General features: G+C 39.6%; 2 protein-coding genes across 2 annotated transcripts in view; one reads left to right on the forward strand and one right to left on the reverse strand.

Moving 5' to 3' along the window:
- The first annotated feature begins 1,562 nt into the window (after positions 1-1,562).
- On the forward strand, positions 1,563-16,810 carry LOC138012505 (WAS/WASL-interacting protein family member 1-like). The gene is made up of 6 exons (XM_068859288.1): positions 1,563-1,723; positions 3,166-3,396; positions 6,237-6,380; positions 10,669-11,382; positions 15,461-15,562; positions 16,172-16,810. The coding sequence occupies exons 2-6, from the start codon at positions 3,216-3,218 to the stop codon at positions 16,276-16,278; spliced, it is 1,248 nt and encodes a 415-aa protein (XP_068715389.1). The 5' UTR covers positions 1,563-1,723; positions 3,166-3,215; the 3' UTR covers positions 16,279-16,810.
- A 977-nt stretch (positions 16,811-17,787) lies between these two features.
- LOC137967665 (leucine-rich repeat-containing protein 46-like) overlaps positions 17,788-21,528 on the reverse strand; it is a 13,952-nt gene continuing 10,211 nt past the window's right edge. Inside the window, exons 8-10 of the mRNA XM_068814192.1 lie at positions 21,234-21,319; positions 20,848-20,906; positions 17,788-18,482 (exon numbers count right to left, since the gene is read on the reverse strand). Coding sequence (XP_068670293.1) covers positions 18,387-18,482; positions 20,848-20,906; positions 21,234-21,319 — 241 coding nt within the window. The 3' untranslated portion in view covers positions 17,788-18,386. The remainder of the gene's footprint in view (positions 18,483-20,847; positions 20,907-21,233; positions 21,320-21,528) is intronic.

Raw genomic sequence — 21,528 nt, forward strand, 5'->3', positions numbered from 1 at the left:
TGTCAGCAAAAGGGATATAGACAAGTTCATCACACAAGCAAACTCACACCACCCTACCATCAAATTGTCTATACACTGTTGTATACAAAGGCAAAGGCAAAGGCAAAATCAATACATTCTGGGTATAAAAACACAGTTCAAGCCGGCTGAAACCTTTCAGTACATTCATTTTTCCTCCAGCTACCCACTAGGTGTCAAAAAATGATTCGTGAAGGGCGAAGCGCTTAAGACTTCTACGCACTAATTCTTCAAGAACAACTTTTGAAGAGAACATTTACAAATTCAAATCACGTCTCCGTGATAGAGGCTATCCAAAACGTCTGATTGAGACGCTTCTATCAGACATCAAATTCACAGAAAGGGAACCAGCGCTGAAGCAAAGGATTGAAATGCCTAAAGATATCTTGCCCTTTGTGACATAGTACCACCTGGCAGTGCCAAACCTTAAACATGTTTTATCAAAAAAATGGCACTTGATTCAAAACTAGCGTTCTCTCTTTCAAAGAGCCACCGCTCATATCCTTTCAAAGGGGAAAATCCCTAAAAGAAATGCTCGTAAGCGCAAAGCGTTAAAGAGGTCAAAGATGGAAAATACGCTACAAAAGTCTCAACCGTCAAGGAGTTGTGTAGGCCTGTCAATCTTTGCTACTTCCTACTGTGCACATTCTGACCCCTTTCCAACTGGGTTATTAAGTACTCCTCCTTGCTCGGACAAGGCAACGGACTAAAATGTACTAATCCACCAACCCATAGGGAAAAGCAAAGGCCAAAATGTACTAATCCCCACCTCTCTGAGAAGGCAACGCAAAAAATGATTAATCCCCCGCTCCCTCGGGCAATGCAAAGAATCAAAGACCCCACAAAGCCCCACCCATGCCCCATGTTTCCCCGGGGTGGGGGCTTACGGTGACAGAACGTCACAAATGACAAAAACAATAGCTTTGCACGCCCTGCGCGTGCATTTTTCACTTTCGTCCATTTCTTTGCAGTCGTCTGCAAATCAAAGTAATTGGTTATGCTGTTGTGGCCTCCCTGCCCCACATTTGTTGGGGCGAAGTCAAATAAAATAAAATAAAATAACTTGAAATGGCTAAATTCGAGGTTTTATGAAGAACGTCAGCACTTGATGATATATTTTCATTTTCTCCCATAAATTAAGCGCCGTTCGGCAGCTTCTGCAAGTACTAGAGCAGAAATTACATAAAACAAAAGAAACAAAAGGCAGAAAACAAAACAACTCCAAGTGAAGACTAATCCTAAGTGACCAAAAACACAATGCAGCAAGACCCCGCCGTTCCGACCAGTGTCATTTTTGAGCAACTACCACACCCTTGTCACATTAAAAAGGTTGAAATAGTCACGAAGTGATTACAACAACGCGAATTTACATTTTGAGATGACGCTCTCGTTGCCGTCGCCGTTGTCGTTGCTTAAGCTCCCCAATGACTGAAGAAGTTCCGTCACTTACATCAGCCTCACCCGTTCCTCCCGTTATACGACGCGCGTGTCGTGTATTTGCGTTTGATGGACTGGAGATGAGGAAACACGTCACAGTCAGGGGTGGTGACGACATGAGACTCGCTTACTATTTCCACGGCCATTTTGGGTAACCGGCAACCGTTCACATTTTCGACGTTTTTAGAGATCTTGGATTTGATAGCAATAAGTTGGGTATCCCAAAGAATATTATGGAACCTCTTGATTGTAGAGGTTGAGTGGTAAGGTAAGAATTACCTTTTATCTTGGCCTTTTAAGGAACGAAACAAACCAAACAGTGGTGTGGTTCAGATTGCCTACTGGTGCGTTTTCGTCCACACATCATTGGCATTTTTCAGCTCCTCTGCAGACATGAGGCTCTTTGAGCTCGCAACCATTTGGTGATAGCTTCTTATGTCGTAATTTGTATAAAATTGACAGATTTTATCGGAGTATTGAACTCACATACGTCACATTGGCAAACGAAATCATATCGATCGACTTTCTTGTCCACTTTTCAATGAGCATTAAGCAGCTCAATGTTATTCCCTTCGTCTGTAAATCTTTTGAGTTTTTTTCGAAGAAGTCTGACTCATGACGCTATTATGTTCTAAATTGCACCATACCTATTAAGGGAATTGTGAAGAACAACAATTAAAATGTCATCACACACCTAATGATGCTGTGTTTTAATTCTTAAATCACTGGGAAAATGTTGTTACAGAACATCTTACATCGTTGTATGATCGAAATAGAGGTATCAGTATTTTAAATGCAAGTGACACGGCGTTTTGCAAAGGAGCGAAACTTCGTAACGCTATTAGCTTTTAGTATTAGCGGAAGTTATTGTTTCCTTACCTCGAAAATCAAATGTCATTCCTGTTCCTGTGTGGATGTATCGTCTTTTCTGAAAAAGTAACAAGGTTTCATTTTGTTCCTTCACGAATTGTTTTGCACAGTCGTGATAAATGTAGAATGTAAACAAATGAATTTGTCCTTTGAATGAGGTGATATTTTAGTCACGTTTTCGGTATACTAAATATGGAACTGTTCATTCTCCAATCTTCTGCCGAGAAATTCGTTTAAGTGCGTGCAAGGGAAATGCTTGGACTGTTTCACGCGGAAGTTAGGCCAAATCGCGAAGGGTTGACCAGAGAAAATTTACTTGAAACAGCAATATCTGTTCACATACTATTAATTACATATATTTATGTACTGTTGCTTGTGCATATGATTTATGGTGTCACAATTCACTCTTAACTGTTCAGCCAGTGTTGAAATCCAAATTCATTGTACTGAACTGTGTTAAGTCAATGCTGATGTACTTCCTGTTCAGGGAATGGTTATGTCAAAAATTTGCTTCCTGTTCCTTTTTTTAGCTCAGCTTTTCTGTGCTATTTGGCAAGCCCAGTATTATTATCTGTACCATTTTGGTAGTGTTGCAAAGGCCTCAAAAAGGAAATTGCTAATTTAGCCAAAACAGCAAAGGGAAAGACCACTTTGGTTATAGAAGTTTTTTGCAAAGGATAGATATGAACTTGAATATTTACCCGTGAGATTTGTTCTGTTCAGTTGATTTGTAGTCTCCCCAGTTATTAGTAGAGCACTAGTGCTTGGCTAAATGGCCTTGAAACTTAAATAAAGTGATTATTATTATATTATTATTTGATGTTCTTGATTTTCTTTCAGGCAATATAAGGAACTTTTAAAGGGGGAGAAGATTCTTCAAGAGACAGAAAATGCCTCCACCCCCTCCCCCTCCTGGACCACCACCTCCCCCTGCTCCCAGGCAGTCTGGCCCACCCCCCAAGTCTTCTGGGAAACCCGTTGAAAGAGGGGCATTATTAAGTCAGATTCATAAGGGTGCGAAGCTAAAGAAAGTTGAAACAAATGATCGCAGTTCACCACAAGTGGCAGCTGGTAAGTGACATTTAAGACTTCTGTGATACTAAAATCAAATGAAACATCGAGTTATTGAAGCAAGTACACATACCATATTTACTTGTGTATAAGTCGACCACCCATTTTCAAGGCCTAAAAACTGATTTTTCTTCATTTCTGGTTAAAAAGCTGAAATTCAGATTGATAGTTACCGTAAAGACTTGTGTATAAGCTGCACCCCCAACTTTCAAGCATGATTTTGGAAAAAATAACAACTCCAAAAAGCACGTCAGATGACTTGTAAAAAGAGTTGGTCGTTTGTTTGCACGAAATCTAATGTTGTGTATTTGCAGTGACATTAATAAGTTAATCAACTCTGAAAATACCTTTTAAAAGCTTCTTTTTAATCAATTTCCCTATTCCCTGTGACTGACAACAGTTGTCTTCTTTGCTAAGTCCACAGTTGAAATGAAAACGATAGAATTTGCACACAAAAAGCGCAGGAGAACGATGCAAAACGTTTGCTTGGTAACCATGCAGTAATTTAACAAGGGAAGTCTGGACATGGAAACGTTCACTTTCACATCAGCTGTGCATGGATATATCGTGTTTATCAAGACATATGGAAGCCATCTATCGGAGAAAAATGCAATGAAACCGTCGGCCATTTGCCTTGTGAGTTTTCCCGAATGGTATGGTATTTTGTTGCACGTAGTGGAGAAATCAGTGTTGAGTTGATTGGTCATAAACGACATTGTAAGCAGCTGTGCGGAGGAATGGAGATTCCATGCCAGTTAGAGTTTAACTGCGCAAACAAAGTGCGAATGAAACGCTTAAAAGAACTACTTGCGAGCAAGATTCGGGTTTAGAACCTGAAGATGCAAACAAACGGCTCCTTTTGGAGCCACCTCTTCTAACTACCGAAAGCAGTGATCAACAACAGGTTTCAATATGTTTAATCTTGAGTAACTGAAGGTTTTCATTTCAATTTGTGACCCCTACAAGCAAGTTTACTCCCTCTGAAAGCAATGGTTTTGTGTATAAGCCGCACCCGCAATTTTTACCCCAAAACTTAAGCAAAAAGGTGCAGCTTATACTTGAGTCTTTATGGTAATGTCGTGTTTGTGAGAATCCTTTTGCAGTTGTAGTTGAGGAAAAGAAACTACTGTAGGTGAAGTTTACCAGCTCTTTTAACCCATTGACTCTCAGGGGTTCCCCATTGACCGACGGTTTAGGCCGGTTTGGGCATCAAAGGGTTAACATGCAATGACACGAGTACCGTAAAAACTTGTGTGTAAGCTGCATTTTTTGCTGAACATTTGGGCTCAAAATCGTGGGTGGGGCTTATATACGAGACCATTGCTTTAAGAGGGAGTAAACTGACTGGTATGGGGTCACAAATAACACTAAAACCTTCAGTAAATAAAGGTTAAAAATATTTCTCAACCGATCGCTTCAACACTGATCTCTCCATCGCATGTGAGAAAATATCATGCTAGTCGTAAGAACTCACGAGGCAACTGGCCGACTGTTTTGTTGTCCCTAATTACTTGCATGGCGTGTTTGTCCTTGGGGTTGTTAAACGCAAGTTTAGCAACATGTTTTTTGTCCAATAGATGGTTTCCATATGTCTTAAAAAACAGCTGTTTTCCATGTTGCTTTTTGATCGCAGTGAACATGACTTGGTGCAGAATTCCTTCTGTAAATGACTGCGTGGTTACTAACCAAACGTTTTGTATTGTTACCTGTGCTTTATTTTCTCTCAAATTTCATCCTTTTTATTTCAACTTTGGGCTTAAACAATGAAGACAAGTGTTATCAGTCCCAAGAATTAGGGAAATCAATTAAAGATCATTAGATTTTTGCTAGTTTATCGCAAATGATCAAACAACTTTTCTGCTATAGTGCTTTTTTCGAGTTTTCTTGAAAACTGGAAATTTAAAGTGGGGCTTATCTATGAGTGCGGCTTATACAAGAGTTTTTACGGCATTTCAATTTACTTGAGGAAGTTTTTTTCTATGTTTTTACGTGAACCATGTTTAAAATTAAGTCTTCCTTCTTGAAACTAACCCTTCCCTTAACGTTGTCCGAAGCAACCAGATAACTCCACGTTTGATTTTGAACTGAAAATATCAAAGAAATTGAATTTTGTTTACTAGTCAGCCACACTATCAAAATGTTTATATTGCCTCATTTACTGTGCTTAGTGATGGAAATCAGCTGAGATTATATTATCGATCATCAGAAATAATCAGAATGACCCAACCGATCGATCGTCGATTATATTCAGAAAATCTATTGATAAAAAAAACATGCCGCCATGTCTGTTGTGGACAACTTGAAATCAAGATGACAACAAAGAGGACTCTGGGAACCAACTTGATCTTTACAATCTGTTTATATCTGTTTTGCTTTCATCTACTCATGTTACTTTTCTGATCGCAGTAAGTTACTATGTATTTTACGACCAGCTACTAATTTAGAACAATTTCTAGGAGAACCATCAAAGTAAGTTTTTCCCTTACGAAATACGCACTATCAAATGTGAAATAAATACAAAATGCCAAATCTACATGTAGCCTGACGTGAGCGTGTTTCGCTGAGTTTTGGGAAACATTTTAAAACGTATGAAAGGTAGGATTATGGCATTTGTCCGCAATAATAGATTGTCATCATCCATAATCGATTGTTGTGTCGTATAAAGATTTTGGATCAATGATTGATAATAATCGATGATCAGTAGACCACTAACTGTGCTTCCAACTTTTTAAATATGGGCACATATGTCTAACAATCCTGTAAAGCTGCATTGCTTTTGGAATTAGTCATAAGTTGTTGACCTTTCATTTGAGAACTAATTGTTTGACTCTTTCTCATAGGTAAGTCCAATTCAAGCAGTGGCGGCAGCAGTGGTGGTGGCGGCAGTTCAATGGGTGCCCCTTCGGGGGGACTTGGAGGTCTTTTTGCAGGAGGAATGCCTAAACTCAAATCAGCAGGCGACAGAAGTAAAGTGGGAACAGGAGGTACTATTTTATAATGTCTACTTACCCATCATGTGCAACATGTATCTAAACTTTTATGTTACTGAAGAGTTTGTGTTTTAACCTGTGGACTCCCGAACCGTCCCCCACCCCCATTGAAGAGTAAAATCGTCTGGCATAAGAGTAAAATTTATTACGTCTCACTACCAGGAGTCGGTGAGTTAAATTCACCTACTATCCATAATTACAAAGTCAGTTTGCGCAACAAAAAGGGAAAGAGAAAGGAAATGAAAAGCCTGGTGCAAAGCTTTTCAAACTAGGTACTTCACATCTTACAGCATTCAGGCCTCTCTGATGGTATATTCGTGTACGTAGAATTTATTTTCCATCGGAATCTTCGTATGTAAACTAGATGCATGGCAATTTCGACGTGGATTTTTAATTGATATTGTGAGAGTCAATTTAAGGTGTGATGAAGAAACTTTACACAGAAGATCGCCAGTACAACTACGCATTGCTTTCATTGCAAATTTTTTCCACCAAATGGTTGATGTTTCAACGAAATCATCGCTTGTTCGTATGTGAAGAATTTATTTTTCATCGGAATTTCCGCTTGTAAACCAGATGCATGTTTATTGTTGCTTAAGGACGTTCGCGCGAAATTTTTTCAACATTGATTTTCTTCTGAAACTCTTACCACTGTAAGATGATGAGTTAGTTATGTCAGAAATGTAAAAAAAATGGGGGGTCATCGACTTTGTTTTGGATAGAACATGTCTGGAAAAACACCCAAAATGTGACAAAATCGGGCTTTGTTATCGAATAAGGTCAGTGTCTGTAAACCCAAATATATTGCAATTAAATCTTTGAAGTGAAATCTTCTCTGCCAAATATTGTTTAAGTGGACTAATTAATTTAATTTAGTCAACTGGTGAGGTTCCCTTAAAGATCAAGTTTGCATTTAGCGACCACAGTTTCACGCGCCTTGCAGCCGCAAGATGGCAGGATTTGATGTCCCGTGAGCAGAAATCTTGAAATTTTTTGAACTTCCCACATTGATTTTTTGTTCATTTTTGGACAACGTGGAGATAATTGTAAATAAAATCAGTTTCTGGAAAGAAAAATATCGGTCACCGAACGTCCAAGACCATTAAATCCAGGCAAAGCTATAGCAATGGCCTTTTGCCCTATCAGTTCTCATTTTATTACTTAGCGCGTGCGCTCGTGTATGACGTGGCGTGTGCATTTGGGTGCGCAGTAAGGATGCACAGAAACAATTGGCGCAAACGTCCTTAAATTAAACGTTGTCTCCAATTTGCTGTGTGCAATTTCAACTATTCCCATACATGTACAATTTAACAAATCAAAAATTGTCTTCGCTTACTCACGCAACTGCAGAGAGATAATTTATACGTAAAATTGATTGATTTCGCTCAACACATTAGTTCCTAAAATATGCCAGAAATTTACACTTCAGTTACTCTCACGCTATGCGAATCGCGTCACACGTGACAGGAATCACGTAGCGTCGTGCAGGAAACGCAACGCGAGTTGGTAACTTATTTTTTAGCGGTACTGTGTACTTTCACTATAAAAGTTAACGTTAAAAAACAACGACGTTTCGACCGTTCGACGGTCATTTTCAAGTTGAACAGTAAAAGTTTTGAATGCGTTAAAATATATGTAACCGATTACAAAAATGAGAGTTACTGAGAATATGTGTTCTAAACAGCAAGTACCCGATGAACAAGATGCCCCCATCAGAATTGTGCTACCGTTCAAAGATCAGAAATCGGCAAATGTGGTAAGACACCAACTCAGCGATCTTAGTCGAAAGATTAATGCCGTCGTCCAGCCTGTTTATGTAAGCAGAAAGATCAAAGGAAATTTCAAGCCGAAGGAACACAAACCTCCAATTGTAAACCAACAAAACGTTTTTTATTATTACAAGTGTGGTCTGTGTGATACAGACTATGTCGGCTTCACGAGTCGACACCTACATCAACGTGTGGAGGAACATAAGCGATCAACAATCGGCTACCACGTAAAGGACGAGCATGGAGGGGATCCGGATTCCATTGGAAACAACTTTGAGATTTTAAAGAAATGTCAGAGTAAACTTGACTGCTTGATTTTTGGAATGTTTTTTATTCGCAAACTTAAACCAAATCTGAACAAACAGAGTGACTCGATACGCGCGAAGTTATTTACTTAGCGTTTCTTCATGCGGCAATTTTTTGTTCTTTTGTGTGTGTGTATTGTTTCTATGTAAATATTTTAGAGTTTTGGTCAGCATCTTATTAGCATTTTTGTAATCGGTTACATATATTTTAACGCATTCAAAACTTTTACTGTTCAACTTGAAAATGACCGTCGAACGGTCGAAACGTCGTTGTTTTTTAACGTTAACTTTTATAGTGAAATCCGTTTCAAAAAACTTACTGTGTACTTTGCTATTGATTATGGAGAATCCAACAAGGTGCTGTCTTGTTATTTTCATTGTTTCAATAATTATTTTCCCAAGGGATTTCTGGTGGTGTTCAGTTATATGCACCAAAACTACAACTTTTTGTTACATCAGTACCTTAACATTATCTTTTCACTCACAAAGAGTTTAACTGACAAGAAACTGCAAGAAGTATTCACTGCCCATCAAGAATTTATTTTACGCATCTCACAGCTAATGCACACCAAAGAAGACAATTAATTTTACCACCAATCATAACCACCTAGGAAAATTATTTACTGCCAATCCTGAATGCACTTTTACCTCTTTAATTTCTACCTTTTTATATGTTCAGGTCTCAATTTTGTAGCATTTGCATGAGATTTTAGAGCAGTTTTCAAATGACTGTCAAGAATTATTACAGGATTGCAATTGTTATGCTTGGTGATTAGCCTGGGAACAGGCTCCCGGCAAGGACGGAAAAAATATTCAGTGAGCGCGAAACAAAAGTATTCGGAGAGCGAAGTGATCAGGGCAGGACAGGGGAGCCTGTAGACTTTTTTCTGATGTGCCTATCTGCCCTTGGTGATTAGCCTGTAACAAATCAGTCAGTAAGGTAATTAGACCCGTCAAGAAGCTAAATTTTCTGTACTTGTAAACAGTTCTAATCGACCTAATCAAAGAGCCGAGCCTGGCTCTATGATACAGAGTGCAAGTAGGTAACATGTTCACGGAATATTTCAAACTTTGTCCCTCCAGAGCAAATACTTAGAGAGCTTAAAACTTATTTTGAAATACTGAAATGAGCCTATAGAAAGGTGTCAAACTCCGCGAAGCAACATCCAAATAACAGCAGAAAGTCCGGAAACCATGCCTTTGACCTCCAAAAAAAATTGCTATAGCACAGCCAAGCGGCTCCACTCTACTGGCTTTTACTTAAAATTTCACCTCACAACAGAGCACAAAGTACCCTTCAGAATCACTTGTGAAATAACAAAAGGTTGAGAGACCGAAAATTAAAAGAGAACGGCAAATGCGCAATTGTCACGAACTGTAGGAGTTGTGTAGGGCGGTGATCAGCATTTTACAAAGACCTGTCAAATATCTATCTTAAAGATGTCAACAATCAGCGATTTAACCAATCATATCATGATACCAGGAGCTGGTATCATAGAACGGCGGCATCAATAGAATGTCTACAGGCTCCCTTGCTTCGTTCGGGCTCACCGGGAGCCTGTTCGCAGGCTACTTGGTGATTGAAGGGTTAGTTTCTAAAGAAACTGTGGTGCTGCGTCGGTGGGGAAGTAGTATACAAAAATTTGGTTTTATCAACGGAGTTGATAATGTAAATTGGCCACCGTACAGAGATTCTAAAAGCTGACGTTTCGAGCGTTAGCCCTTCGTCAGAGCGAATCCAATTCAGCTTTTAGAATCTCTGTACGGTGGCCAATTTACATTATCAACTCTGTTGATAAAACCAAATTTTTGTATACTTGGTGATTGGTTTAAAAATCTTGTGCCAGTTTATCAACTAATGACAAGGAAAACCAACACCAATTGCTACTTCCGCGTGCAATTATTTTTTTGATGGTTTGAGCAAATTGCATGGAGTTGCTGTGAATTTGGATTGGTTCAGTGGGCTGTTTATACCTGCTGTGATTGGTTGAAGTGATTACTTTGGTATTTGTTTTACGACACTCAGTTGAAAACCACTTTATTTGCTAATTGTAATTTAACGTTTCTTTCTTTAGTTTTTGTGGGCATTTCATGCTTAAAGCTAGTCCTGCTTTCTTTCATTTCTCGATCAATCCCGGGATATCTGCTGTAAATTCATAGTTGAGAGGGCAAGTGAAAATTCCATGTTTTGTTTTGGTTATTTATCAGGTGCTAAAGGACCAGCAATGAAACCTCCAGGCTTTAAACCACCTTCGCCAAATAACTCTAACACCTCTTTGCCTCAACCGCCTAGCAATAATTCAAGGCCTCTCCCCACTCCACCAGGGAAAGCACCAAATTTTGCCCCACCAGCTCCACCTCCAATGGCAAACAAGCCGTCGCCATCTGAGAATTCACGGCCACTTCCACTGCCACCATCAGGGTCAGGAACAAGACCACTGCCCAATCTACCTTCTGGTGGATCACCAAGACCACCATCATCAAGACAAGGTCCCCCTCCTCCTCCCCCGGGAAAAGGAAACATACAACCACCCATTCCAGTGCTTACCCCATCTTCCACGAGATCACCTGCTCCGCCACCTCCATCAAGATCCAACCCAAGCCTGGCACAGTCAAGAGGAGGACCTCCCCCTCCTCCTCCCTCAAGGGGAGGCCCACCACCCCCTCCCCCAAGCAGAGCTCCCCCACCACCATCTTCAAGACCACCATCTCAAGCGCCCCCACCTCCCCCTGCAATGAATAAGAGAGGAAGTGGACCACCCCCTCCTCCTCCAGCAAGGGGAAGTACAGAGAAGATAACTGGAATGCCACCTCCCCCTCCTCCAATCACAAATCATAGATCATCCGATTCAATGATGAATGGACCTTCAAGAAACTCGCTTCCACCACCTCCCCCAGAGGCAATGATTAACTCAGGAGAAGGTAAGTCAGAACTTGATGCCCAGCTTTTGCTATCATTGTCTATTACTAAAACAATCAACAGTGAAAATGTGTCAATGGTTCTGTCACATACCTTTCCTTGAATAGACCTGGAGAATACTTTGTAATGGTAGACAGAAGTTTAAGTAATATTGGGTTATTCCAGAAAAAATCTGCACCTCCCCCCCCTCCCCCCTCTCCCCAACCCCTCCCAGTCATATGGGCATGTCTTTTAACATCGTGTGGGTGCAGATTTTTCTTGAACGACCCACTTAATCCATGTTTTAAGTCTTCCTTTTTACGATTGGATGCGCACATGCGCAGGAACAAGTATCATGATGGGAGAAAAGACCGGACCGTTGAACGGTTCCTGTTAGCAAATGAATAATCGTCTGGTGTTCAGAAAAGACGAAAAGGAATGGTGCGAGTGTAACTGATGTTCGGAAGAGAAGGAAAGGAATGGTGCGAGTACACTGAAGTGTGATGGAGTTCAGTGAAGTGTTTACACATTGGCTTTTTACTGACTTTTGTATGGAAAAAGTGAGGTTGGGGGAACCGGGAGTGATGGACTTTCTTTAATACAGTACCATGCTATCATGGCTGGTAAGTATGGTCTAACGCTTTTCATTTGGGTTGTGCATCATTATCACTTAATTCTTCATCGGCAAATTACACGGTGAGTGCTTTTGAATTCTCAAAGAACTTTTGTAAGCTTAAGCTACTTTTGTTCTTAAATTTGAAGGTTCCCTTCATGAAAGTTGTGTGTTTGTTATGTTATTCAAATTATGGTAAGGTCAGCATAATAACAAAGCAAAGAGGTTATCTGCTTCTGTTGCAAAGATAATTTGATGTCCTGTGATTTAGAATTAAGCCCAGGTCCCTTAAATGAGTCCATGGACATCATTATTATTATTATGAAGATTAGCTCAGCACGGAATGAGGCCATTATTTAGATGTTTGTGGCGGAGGTGACTGTGTTTTTTTCAGGTTAGCCTAATCAAAACAACTTAATTATTGCAAAATGAGGGCATAGAAGTTCAACAAAATTGGCTCAAAATTTTTAACACTAACTAAAAAAGGAGAATAGTCTGAATTCATCAAAGACTGCCAACCAGTCAGAGAAAGTACAAACAATCTGCTTGTTGTGAATACAGAACAGACAGCAAATGCCAGTGCTGAAAATAATAATAATACAAATATTTATGATGTGGATGATTGGTGTGAAAGAGAGGAAAGACCATCGGTGAAATGGACTCCTTTGATATTACATGTACAAGGACCGGACATGACTGAACATGGTAATAATAATTTAAGTGTTGCACTAGGAGAACTGGTCTACAGTTCTACTGTATTTCTGTTTGTTCCTGATATTTTGAAAGAGGGATGCAATGCCTATTCAGGAAATAGTCAACTTTTTTCTATGGAGTTGAATTCCAGCAAAGGGGATCTCCTCACATTCATGCATTATTCTGGGTTATGGATGCACCCCAGTATGAAAAAAGCTCCAATGATAACATTGTGATCACATGTATATGACACGTCAAATTGATAAATTTGTTGAAGTAGAAGACTGTGAGTCGACTGTTATTGTGTGAAGGATACTACAATGAATCTACAGTATAATAATAACATGACCTATATATGAGAAAAACAAGACTGGAGAAAAAACACTAACTGCACTTTAATTTATAGCCATACAACCACCCTGTTAATACGACCACTTTTTTGTGGCCTCACCGCGCACCGGTGGCCTTAACCGCACACCGGTGGCTCAGTTGGTTGAGCATCGGGCTGTCATGCGGGAGGTCGTGAGTTCAACTCCGGCCGGATCAACACTCAGGATCTTAAAATAACTGAGAAGAATGTGCTGCCTTTGTAATTACATCTGCAAATGGTTAGACTTTCAAGTCTTCTCGGATAAGGACGATAAGCCGGAGGTCCCGTCTCATAACCCTTGTTGGAAATTAAATAGTATGGGAGGTTAAAGAATCCACTCACTGTTCGATAAGTGTAGGGCACGTAGTCCCCAGTGTTGTGGTCTGACCTTATCTGGACGGGGGCATCTTTCACTTCATAAATTAAAATTGTAAACTGTGTAATACGCAGTCTGGCTAAAGTCCCCCGAAACACATTGTAAATAAGTCCTGAAAAGCCCCGAGGGGAGAGACTAATAGCTTCACTCACTCAACAAAAGCCCACTCATTTTCTTATCTGAAAACCCCGTTAATCCGACCACCCCATTATTACACACAACTTCCACCTTTTGGAGTCCTCAGTCTTCATTGTCTTTATAAAATTAACCCTTTAATACGACCAGTCAAAATGCTTGGTGGGGCTGCTGAATGAAAACAGACACAATTTGACAAACAATGGATTAAGGACAATGCCTAATAATTCAAAGGTATTTTTGCACAATTTACTGAATGTGTGGGAAAAACAGATCTTAACAGGCATTATTGAAATCCAAAAAGAAAATTGGGGGTAACCACGCATTTTTCGAAGATAATTGATCAACAATATTTGTAAAAAGCTTTAAAATTACAAGCAATGTGTGACATAATTTGTAAAATTGAAGCTTAATTATCTCTGAAAAGTGCATGGTTACCCCCCCCCCCCCCCCAATTTTTTTGGATACCAAGAGCTCTTGCTAAGTTCTGCTTTCTCCGCACAATTTTGAACCGTGCAAAAATATCCCTGTATTAACAAGCACCGCCGATAGGAAATCCGAGTATCTCGACATGCGCATTTTGCCTTCTTGTTTCTGCTGCCTTCCACTGTAGCTTTTCTCACAGATCGGTTATTTGGAATGTCTGATAATTTGTTAAGCGTACTAACGTTTCTTGGGTGTACAGTAACTTGTAAACGCATGGGATTTCCATCCCGTATCCTCCCCCACGATTAACAACAACTTGAACTTTAAGCTTGGATACTATAAACTCCTATTGACACATGTTGTTAGTAAGGTGGATCAGTGTAACTCTGCTTCAAATGTGTGCAAGTCTGTTGATCTTCTTCAGGCAATAAGGTGGGCCTCCATGGCCTAGAATGATGTTTCAGAAAGCACGACGGTCAAATGCTTTATTAAATTCAGAGATAAACACAAATGGTAGTTGAGTCTAGCAACACTGAAGTTGACCCATTTGCAGAATTAGAAGATGAGTTTGCTGCTGTTGAGAACTTGGTGAAAGAAACAAGCGGAGCCTCGGTAGTCTCAATGAGAGAGACTGTAGATCGCTGTTTTGATCCACCAGTTTGCCCTGAATTTCCAGACAACTGGGAGGACATGTTCTTTCGAGAAGTAGCGTATGAATGAGGAGAGGAAACAAATGCAGCTGGTGAAAAGGAGGGGGGGGGGGGTAGTGAGGATTAAATTTGACGAACCTCCAGCAAATGTGCCCAAAATAGAGCTCTTCATATCAGAAAATGGCTCTTCGAGACATTTCACAAGCCCTTTCCTTTCATAACAAGGAATTGAAAGAAGTCCATGTTTTTTCTCATTACTCAGTTTTGTTTATTGGAACATTGTTCAGTTGCATTGAATTGCAGTTGTTAGATTGTTAATTAACTGCAAAAAGGTTGATTTATAGTGGATTAAAGGTATATGTGTACTGTAGCAGAATGTAGTTTAAAAGCATTTTGCACCCTAATTTGACCTTACCCCGTTAATATGAACACCCTGTTAATACGACCAAATTTCCATGGTCCAAAGGTGGTCGTATTAACGGGGTTCCACCGTACACATTGAATTTACTGAGATACAGTATGAAATTCAGTTTGGTACACTACCCACATCTATCATCTCCATTTTTGAAAACAGCCTCATCAGCTTTGTAGGGCTATCCACGAGTTAGCCATTGGCTCCCTATGTTTTTCATTCAGTGTGTTGCAGGGCAAGCACAACTTGTGGTTAGGTACTGGTGTAGTCATATGCTTGACTTACACTTCTAGTGTTCTTGCTTCAAGTAGTTAATTAAACTAGTCTATAAGCAAGAACATTTGATAACTTATGTTATGTTTGTCTATTATGTTTCAAGTGTTTTCATCATTACTTATAAAAGGTTTTTGTATTTTCCATTTGTAGGTGACTTTGAATCAAGATTTCAATTCAATAAAGATATTCCACCACCAGAGCCTTTTGTAAATACGCCCAAAACATACCCAAGTAAAAATCCGAGGAAAGGTGGTAAGTAAAAATATAAACATCATGTCATTATTCTCTCATTTTTTTGTTGATCTTCACTGGAGATATTTCCTCTTTTAGGATTATTAATTTTGTCCAGAGTGTAGAAGACTGAATATGAGTAATGCACGTTCTTGCTAAGTTGCCTGTTATCCAGTCACTCAGGTTTTTGATAAAGTTTTTGATTAATTATTATTTTGGGGGGAGGGTGGAGGGTGTGTGATTATATTTCATAACATGGGGTTGGGTAAGGTGGTTGAACCTTGTAGGGGATGCTATGTCCTTCTGTTTTAACTTCTGTATATCTATAGGCCTGTTTTGATTCATAAAAATTCAGGTTGAAAGAGAGGTTTAGAGTACAAAGACAAAGGGAAGTGGATGAAGTATTTTTCACATTGACTTCATTCCAACTTGTTTATATTGTTTTTGTCCCCACTGCCTCACCATCAAGCTGAATATTTGACATTTCCAAAATGGCCTATTGAATGTACAACTCTTGAAATAAATAAATAATAATAAATAAATGAAAAAATACTACAAGTTCTACGCAAAAATCAAAAACAAATGAACAAACCATTTGTGTATTGACTGTTGCAAAATCCCTCCTTCTAGGTGGTGCAAAGTCTTCAGGAAACCCAGCCGGAGTAAGAGCCACACCACCACCTCCTCCCCCATCAAGAGGAGCACCGCCTCCCCCACCACCCCCTCCAAGGACATAGGACTCAGTAATTTTTTAGGAGGACAGAGTGTTTTTTATAATTGTTACAAATCTTGGGAGATTTGTTGGTCTTTGTATAAAGGCAACTTTTGATATTGATGGTCGGACATTTAAACCGAATTTGTCCCTTGGGCAAGGGGCAATTAATTCACATTTTGAAACTAAAGTAGACCACTTCTCGAGGATCCCAGATATATAGGCAAGTCTCATGCGAAAAAATGTCCAACTATATGTTTTGTATTTTTTCATCTTCTGTAAATGACTTTAAGGGCATTAAATCCCCCCTTCAGCAGAAAATTATTGCAAATGGGGAAATATGATGCTGCAAGGAGACCGTAAGTGTCGCTCAATCCCAGTTTGGGTTAGTTTAGTGCTGTGATTGAAGTGGTCACAGTAGTGATAAGTATTTGAATAATATTACAAAAGATTAATGAGAATTTTTTTCAGTTATTATAATTTGTGTATTATCATTTTAGAAATGACGTTATCTTGTGAAAACACAGCACAAAATAAATTTTAAGGTCTTTGAAGAACCCTGTAGTCTTGTTTTTTTTTTGTGAGAATTTATTATTGGCTCCGTTAGTATTTCTCTCTGACTTATTTCTAAGTAAATTCTGGAGCTTAGGATTGAGAATGGCCCTGTAACTCTTGTAAGCCTTGAAGTTTTTGTTTTTGTTGTGATCAAACTTAACAAATTTCTCAAATTCGTTTTTGTCACAGATTCTTCCTTAGGTTCAGTGGAAACTGATACCCTAGCACTTTTTAACCTTTGATTTGGCATTTGGAGTCTGGGTGACAAGCATTTCCTTGGGAAAAAGACATTTTGTCATGCAAAGTGCATAGAAATTCAAGTGCAAGGCTTCTTCTTTTAATGCCTGTCACAGACCTAAAATCTTGTGCCACTTCCTCAAACAAATACCACGTTTAGCCACACTTGGTACAGGGATACATTCATCCTTTTTAACCCTTTGACTCCCAAACTGGCCAGACTTGGTATTTTACTCGTCAGTGGGTTAATCACTCACTCAAAAACTGTCCCCATTAAGGATGGTGCCTATTGTTATTGTGCATAATATGTTCTGCGCATCTCAAGATACTCACTGACAGGTTTCCTATTGGTGATGCTTATTGATACAGTGATATTTTTGTGTGGTTTAAAACTATCCAGAGATAGTAAATCTTAGTATCCAAAAAAAACTGGGGGTAACCATGCATTTTTGAGAGATAATTAAGCTTCAATTTGAGAAAGAACGCCATACATTGCTTTGTATTTTAAAGCTTTTTAAAAATATCATTCATCAATGATCTTTAAAAAATGTGTGGTTACCCCCAAATTTTCTTTTTTGGATTTCAATAAAAGATCTACATTTCCTGCAGAATCATAAACTGGGAAAAAATACCTTTGAATTAGAAGGCACCATCCTTAAAGTCTTAATTGTTTAATTTAATTTGCTCCATCTGTTGCTTATGGTGGGACAAGAACAAGAGAGACAGGTGAATGATTGCTTTTGCATAAATACCTTTATTTAACAGTCCTTGCTATTAAACTTTATCAGTCAAAAAATGGTAGTGGTACAAAATTTTGAGGCCACTGACGTTTAGGTGAGTGATTTTGCAGTGATTTTAATGCTTTAAAATTAACTGAGCTTTCTATGGAAAACAGCTGCTGGATGGCAAAGGTCCATCCAGAAGAGAATTCTTTTCAAACTGCTCTAAAATCACGCGCTTAAATGTCAGTGGCCTCAAAATTGACCTTCTTACTAATTTCATCTGGCATCTATTTTGTACCACGAGCACTTTTTATGATCATCGTCACGTGACATGGTGATGCAAAGGGCCTATCACCCTACCAGAACTTCACCAGCCTCCATTTCACGCTCGACCCAGTCCAGCTGCAAAAAAACTTTGGCTTGCTTCGGTTTTACGGCCATAAAGTGAAAAACGGTCAGTTTTTCTCATATCTTTGGCAAATGATTGGTTTATAACTTAGTCTGAAAATTCCCTTTTTAAATATGCACTTGAGGATTTCTTTTTGTAAGGCAGGTGAAATGCTCACTTATCAAACACCAGAAATAGAAGTATATTCGGATATAACAATAATTCATGTCCTCAAGGCGTGGAGGAAGCTCTACTGCATATCCTTTGGGATTGCTGCTCTCGAATTTTTGCTAATTCTTCCAACCTCTTTTCGTGTTCTTTCTCCTCCTGTAAGCAAAAACGTCTTGTAAAATTTCCAAGAGTCGCTTCCTTGAGTAACTATTTCACCCATCAGAACGCGTTAAAATATTAGCTAGGTGTATTTTCGGGCGATTAGGAACTCAACTAATAGCTTTCTTCGCAGACGTTCTTCGCGCCAAAAGAATGTCTGCGTTGAAAGATTTGAGAGAAAACCTATTCGAAACATTGCAGAGGTAAGATGTTATTTTAAAAAAATAACAGCATAGATACGAGGAGTGGTAACAGGCCGCGGATTACGTTTCAAAGTGGGGAGGGGCTGGGTTTTGGCATGGATCACGGAAGTGTAAGGAAGTGGGGGGGGGGGGGGGGGAGAGGTTTAGGAGAACAACACCGTAGGGAAAAAGTGGAGGGCTATAGTCCTACCAGCCTCTCCATCCCTGCGGCCCCTGGGTAACGGAGGAGATTTGTTTAAAATACATTTCAAACAAGTGCAAAAGCGACTGAGGAAAATGTGGCCCGATATTTGGGAACTTAAACAACGGCGACGGATACGAGAACGGCATAAATTTGCATTTGCGTTTTTCACTTTTTTCCATTTGTTTGCCATAGTCTGCAAAACAACCACGTGAAATAGCCAAATTTGAGGTTTTATGAAGAACGTCAGCACTTGAGGATAAATTTCATTTTCTCCCAGTGTCATTTTTGAGGAACCACCACGCCCTTGTCATATTAAAAGGATACAATTTAACTATATGGGGCCGTAGTTACAAACTGGGAAGCAAGCGCGTTTTTGAGATGCGGACGCCAACCGGAAGTGAACTGTTTTCCTTTTTATATTGTCCTCACACAACCACATTTACATTGCAAAGTATCTTTTCTTCATTAGAAATGATTAGTAAAAAAATCTGGGAGACACCACTGTCCTGGAACGCGAAATTTCCTCTTCCGGTGGCCGTCCGCGTCTTAAAAACGAGCTTGCTTAAGCTCCGTAATAATAGGGAGCTTAAGCAACGACAACGGCGACGGCAACGAGAACGTCACAAATTTGCATATTTGGTAGGCAAAAACAATAGCTTTGCACGCCCTGCACGTGTGTTTTTCACTTTTGTCCATTTCATTGCCGTCGTCAGCAAAACTACAACGTGAAATAGCCAAATTTTAGGTTTTATGGAAAACGTCAGTACTTGAGGATAAATTTTCATTTTCTGCCCTAAATTGAGCGCCGTTCCTACCAGCGTCATTTTTGAGGAACTACCACACCCCCATCATATTAAAAGAGTTGAAATATTCACGAAGCGATTACAATAACGCGAATTTATATTTTGAGATGACGTTCTCGTTGCCGTCGCCGTTGTCGTTGCTTAAGCTCCCTAATAGTAGACGACGGCAACGGCAATGACAACGCCACGAAGCAAGAATAATATTGCTTAAATAAGGAAAATACTCGTACTGCTCGTGGTGCACGCATTGCTGTGCGTTTCTTTGCCGTACTCCACAAAACAAAAAACGTGGAATCATCAAATTTGAGGTCAGTTTTGACGACAACGTGAGCATGTAATGCTTCTATCAATGTTAAGCCCAAAAGAGGGGGGGGGGGGGTTTCAGGCTAACAACGGGAGTTTGATCTTGAGATCTGTCCCCAGGGTAGGGATGTTGATCGTATGTGACGTCCCCAAGCTAGCGATTTTGATCGTACAAAGGACATTTTACCACCTTCACTTGCCGCCAGGGGTGGGGAATTTAATTTTTTTAAAATGAAAATGTCAAAATCCCCACCCCATGGGGCTTAACATTGATAGGTGCATAACAATGCACCATATAATCTTTTATTTTGCTTTAAAACCATTCGTGCCCATCCACTTTCAGGATACAAAAATTTCGTTTATCAACGGAGTTGATAATGTAAATTGACCACCGTACAGAGATTCTAAAAGCTAGCGTTTCGAGCGTTAGCCCTTCGTCAGAGCGAATCGGATTCGCTCTGACGAAGGGCTAACGCTCGAAACGTCAGCTTTTAGAATCTCTGTACGGTGGTCAATTTACATTATCAACTCCGTTGATAAACCAAATTTTTGTATACTACTTCCCCACCGACGCAGCACCACAGTTTCTTTAGAAACTACCCCTTCATTCACTTTCAGGATAGTTTGCCCGTATTGTACAAGGTGAACAACTTGCCAAGTTATATTTTGGAATAACGCTTTTGATGCCCTTGCCATTATCCTTGCTCAAACTCCTTATTGATAGATCGGATGCTGTCTATTACTATTGTGATTCAAGTTGTTTTCATAGTCAAAAGAATGAAGGGGGTAGTTTCTAAAGAAACTGTGTTAAATTCATTTAGAGTACGTCAAATTCGTCCGCGAGAAGTAAAAGGCGGCAGCAAACCTACCTTGATTGTCCTAACCTTTGCTCGCACAAGGATGTCATTACAGTGCTGGTGTATCGAGCCTAAGAAAAGTCAACATATTTTAAAGGGGTTTTCAATTATCGCAAATCGATAGCGTAACAGTGGCACGGGAGGCAAAGGCCCTCTCCCCCTTTCAATGTTGACTGCTTAAGTTTCCAACATTTTTCTGTCTTGCTAGCAACACTGATAAGGGAGGGAAGGGGGCTGCAGTGTGAGAGATAATAGGGAAATTAATAACGCCCCAAGAAGGTGAAGTGTCTCCACTATTTTTGCAAATTGTTGTAGCAAGAAACTTCAGACCATGCAGTCATAAGGCAACCAAACCTGAAAAACCAGACACCTTTGTTAAAAATGAAATTTAACATCACCTTGGTTATTTTCGCTTTCATTTCCACCTCTTAAATTAGTTACGTCTTCTTCTTCATCACCACTTTCGTCATCGGATTCACTTTCACTGTAAGGAAGACAATTGCACACCTAACCGTGGGATATTGCAGTTGATGTTTGCTATCCTATGACCAATGTTACCAAAACTTCTTTCTGATTTCCTTAGGGTGAAGATTTCGAAAGGAACTCGTGCTCATAGGGAGTTGACCCAACCTGAACTCCTTTAAATGTACTTTGATAGTTTTATTTGTTTTATTTATTTCGTTTTTATTGCAG

The sequence above is a fragment of the Montipora foliosa genome, chromosome 8, assembly GCF_036669935.1.
Source record: "Montipora foliosa isolate CH-2021 chromosome 8, ASM3666993v2, whole genome shotgun sequence".
NCBI classification, from domain to species: Eukaryota; Metazoa; Cnidaria; class Anthozoa; order Scleractinia; family Acroporidae; genus Montipora; species Montipora foliosa.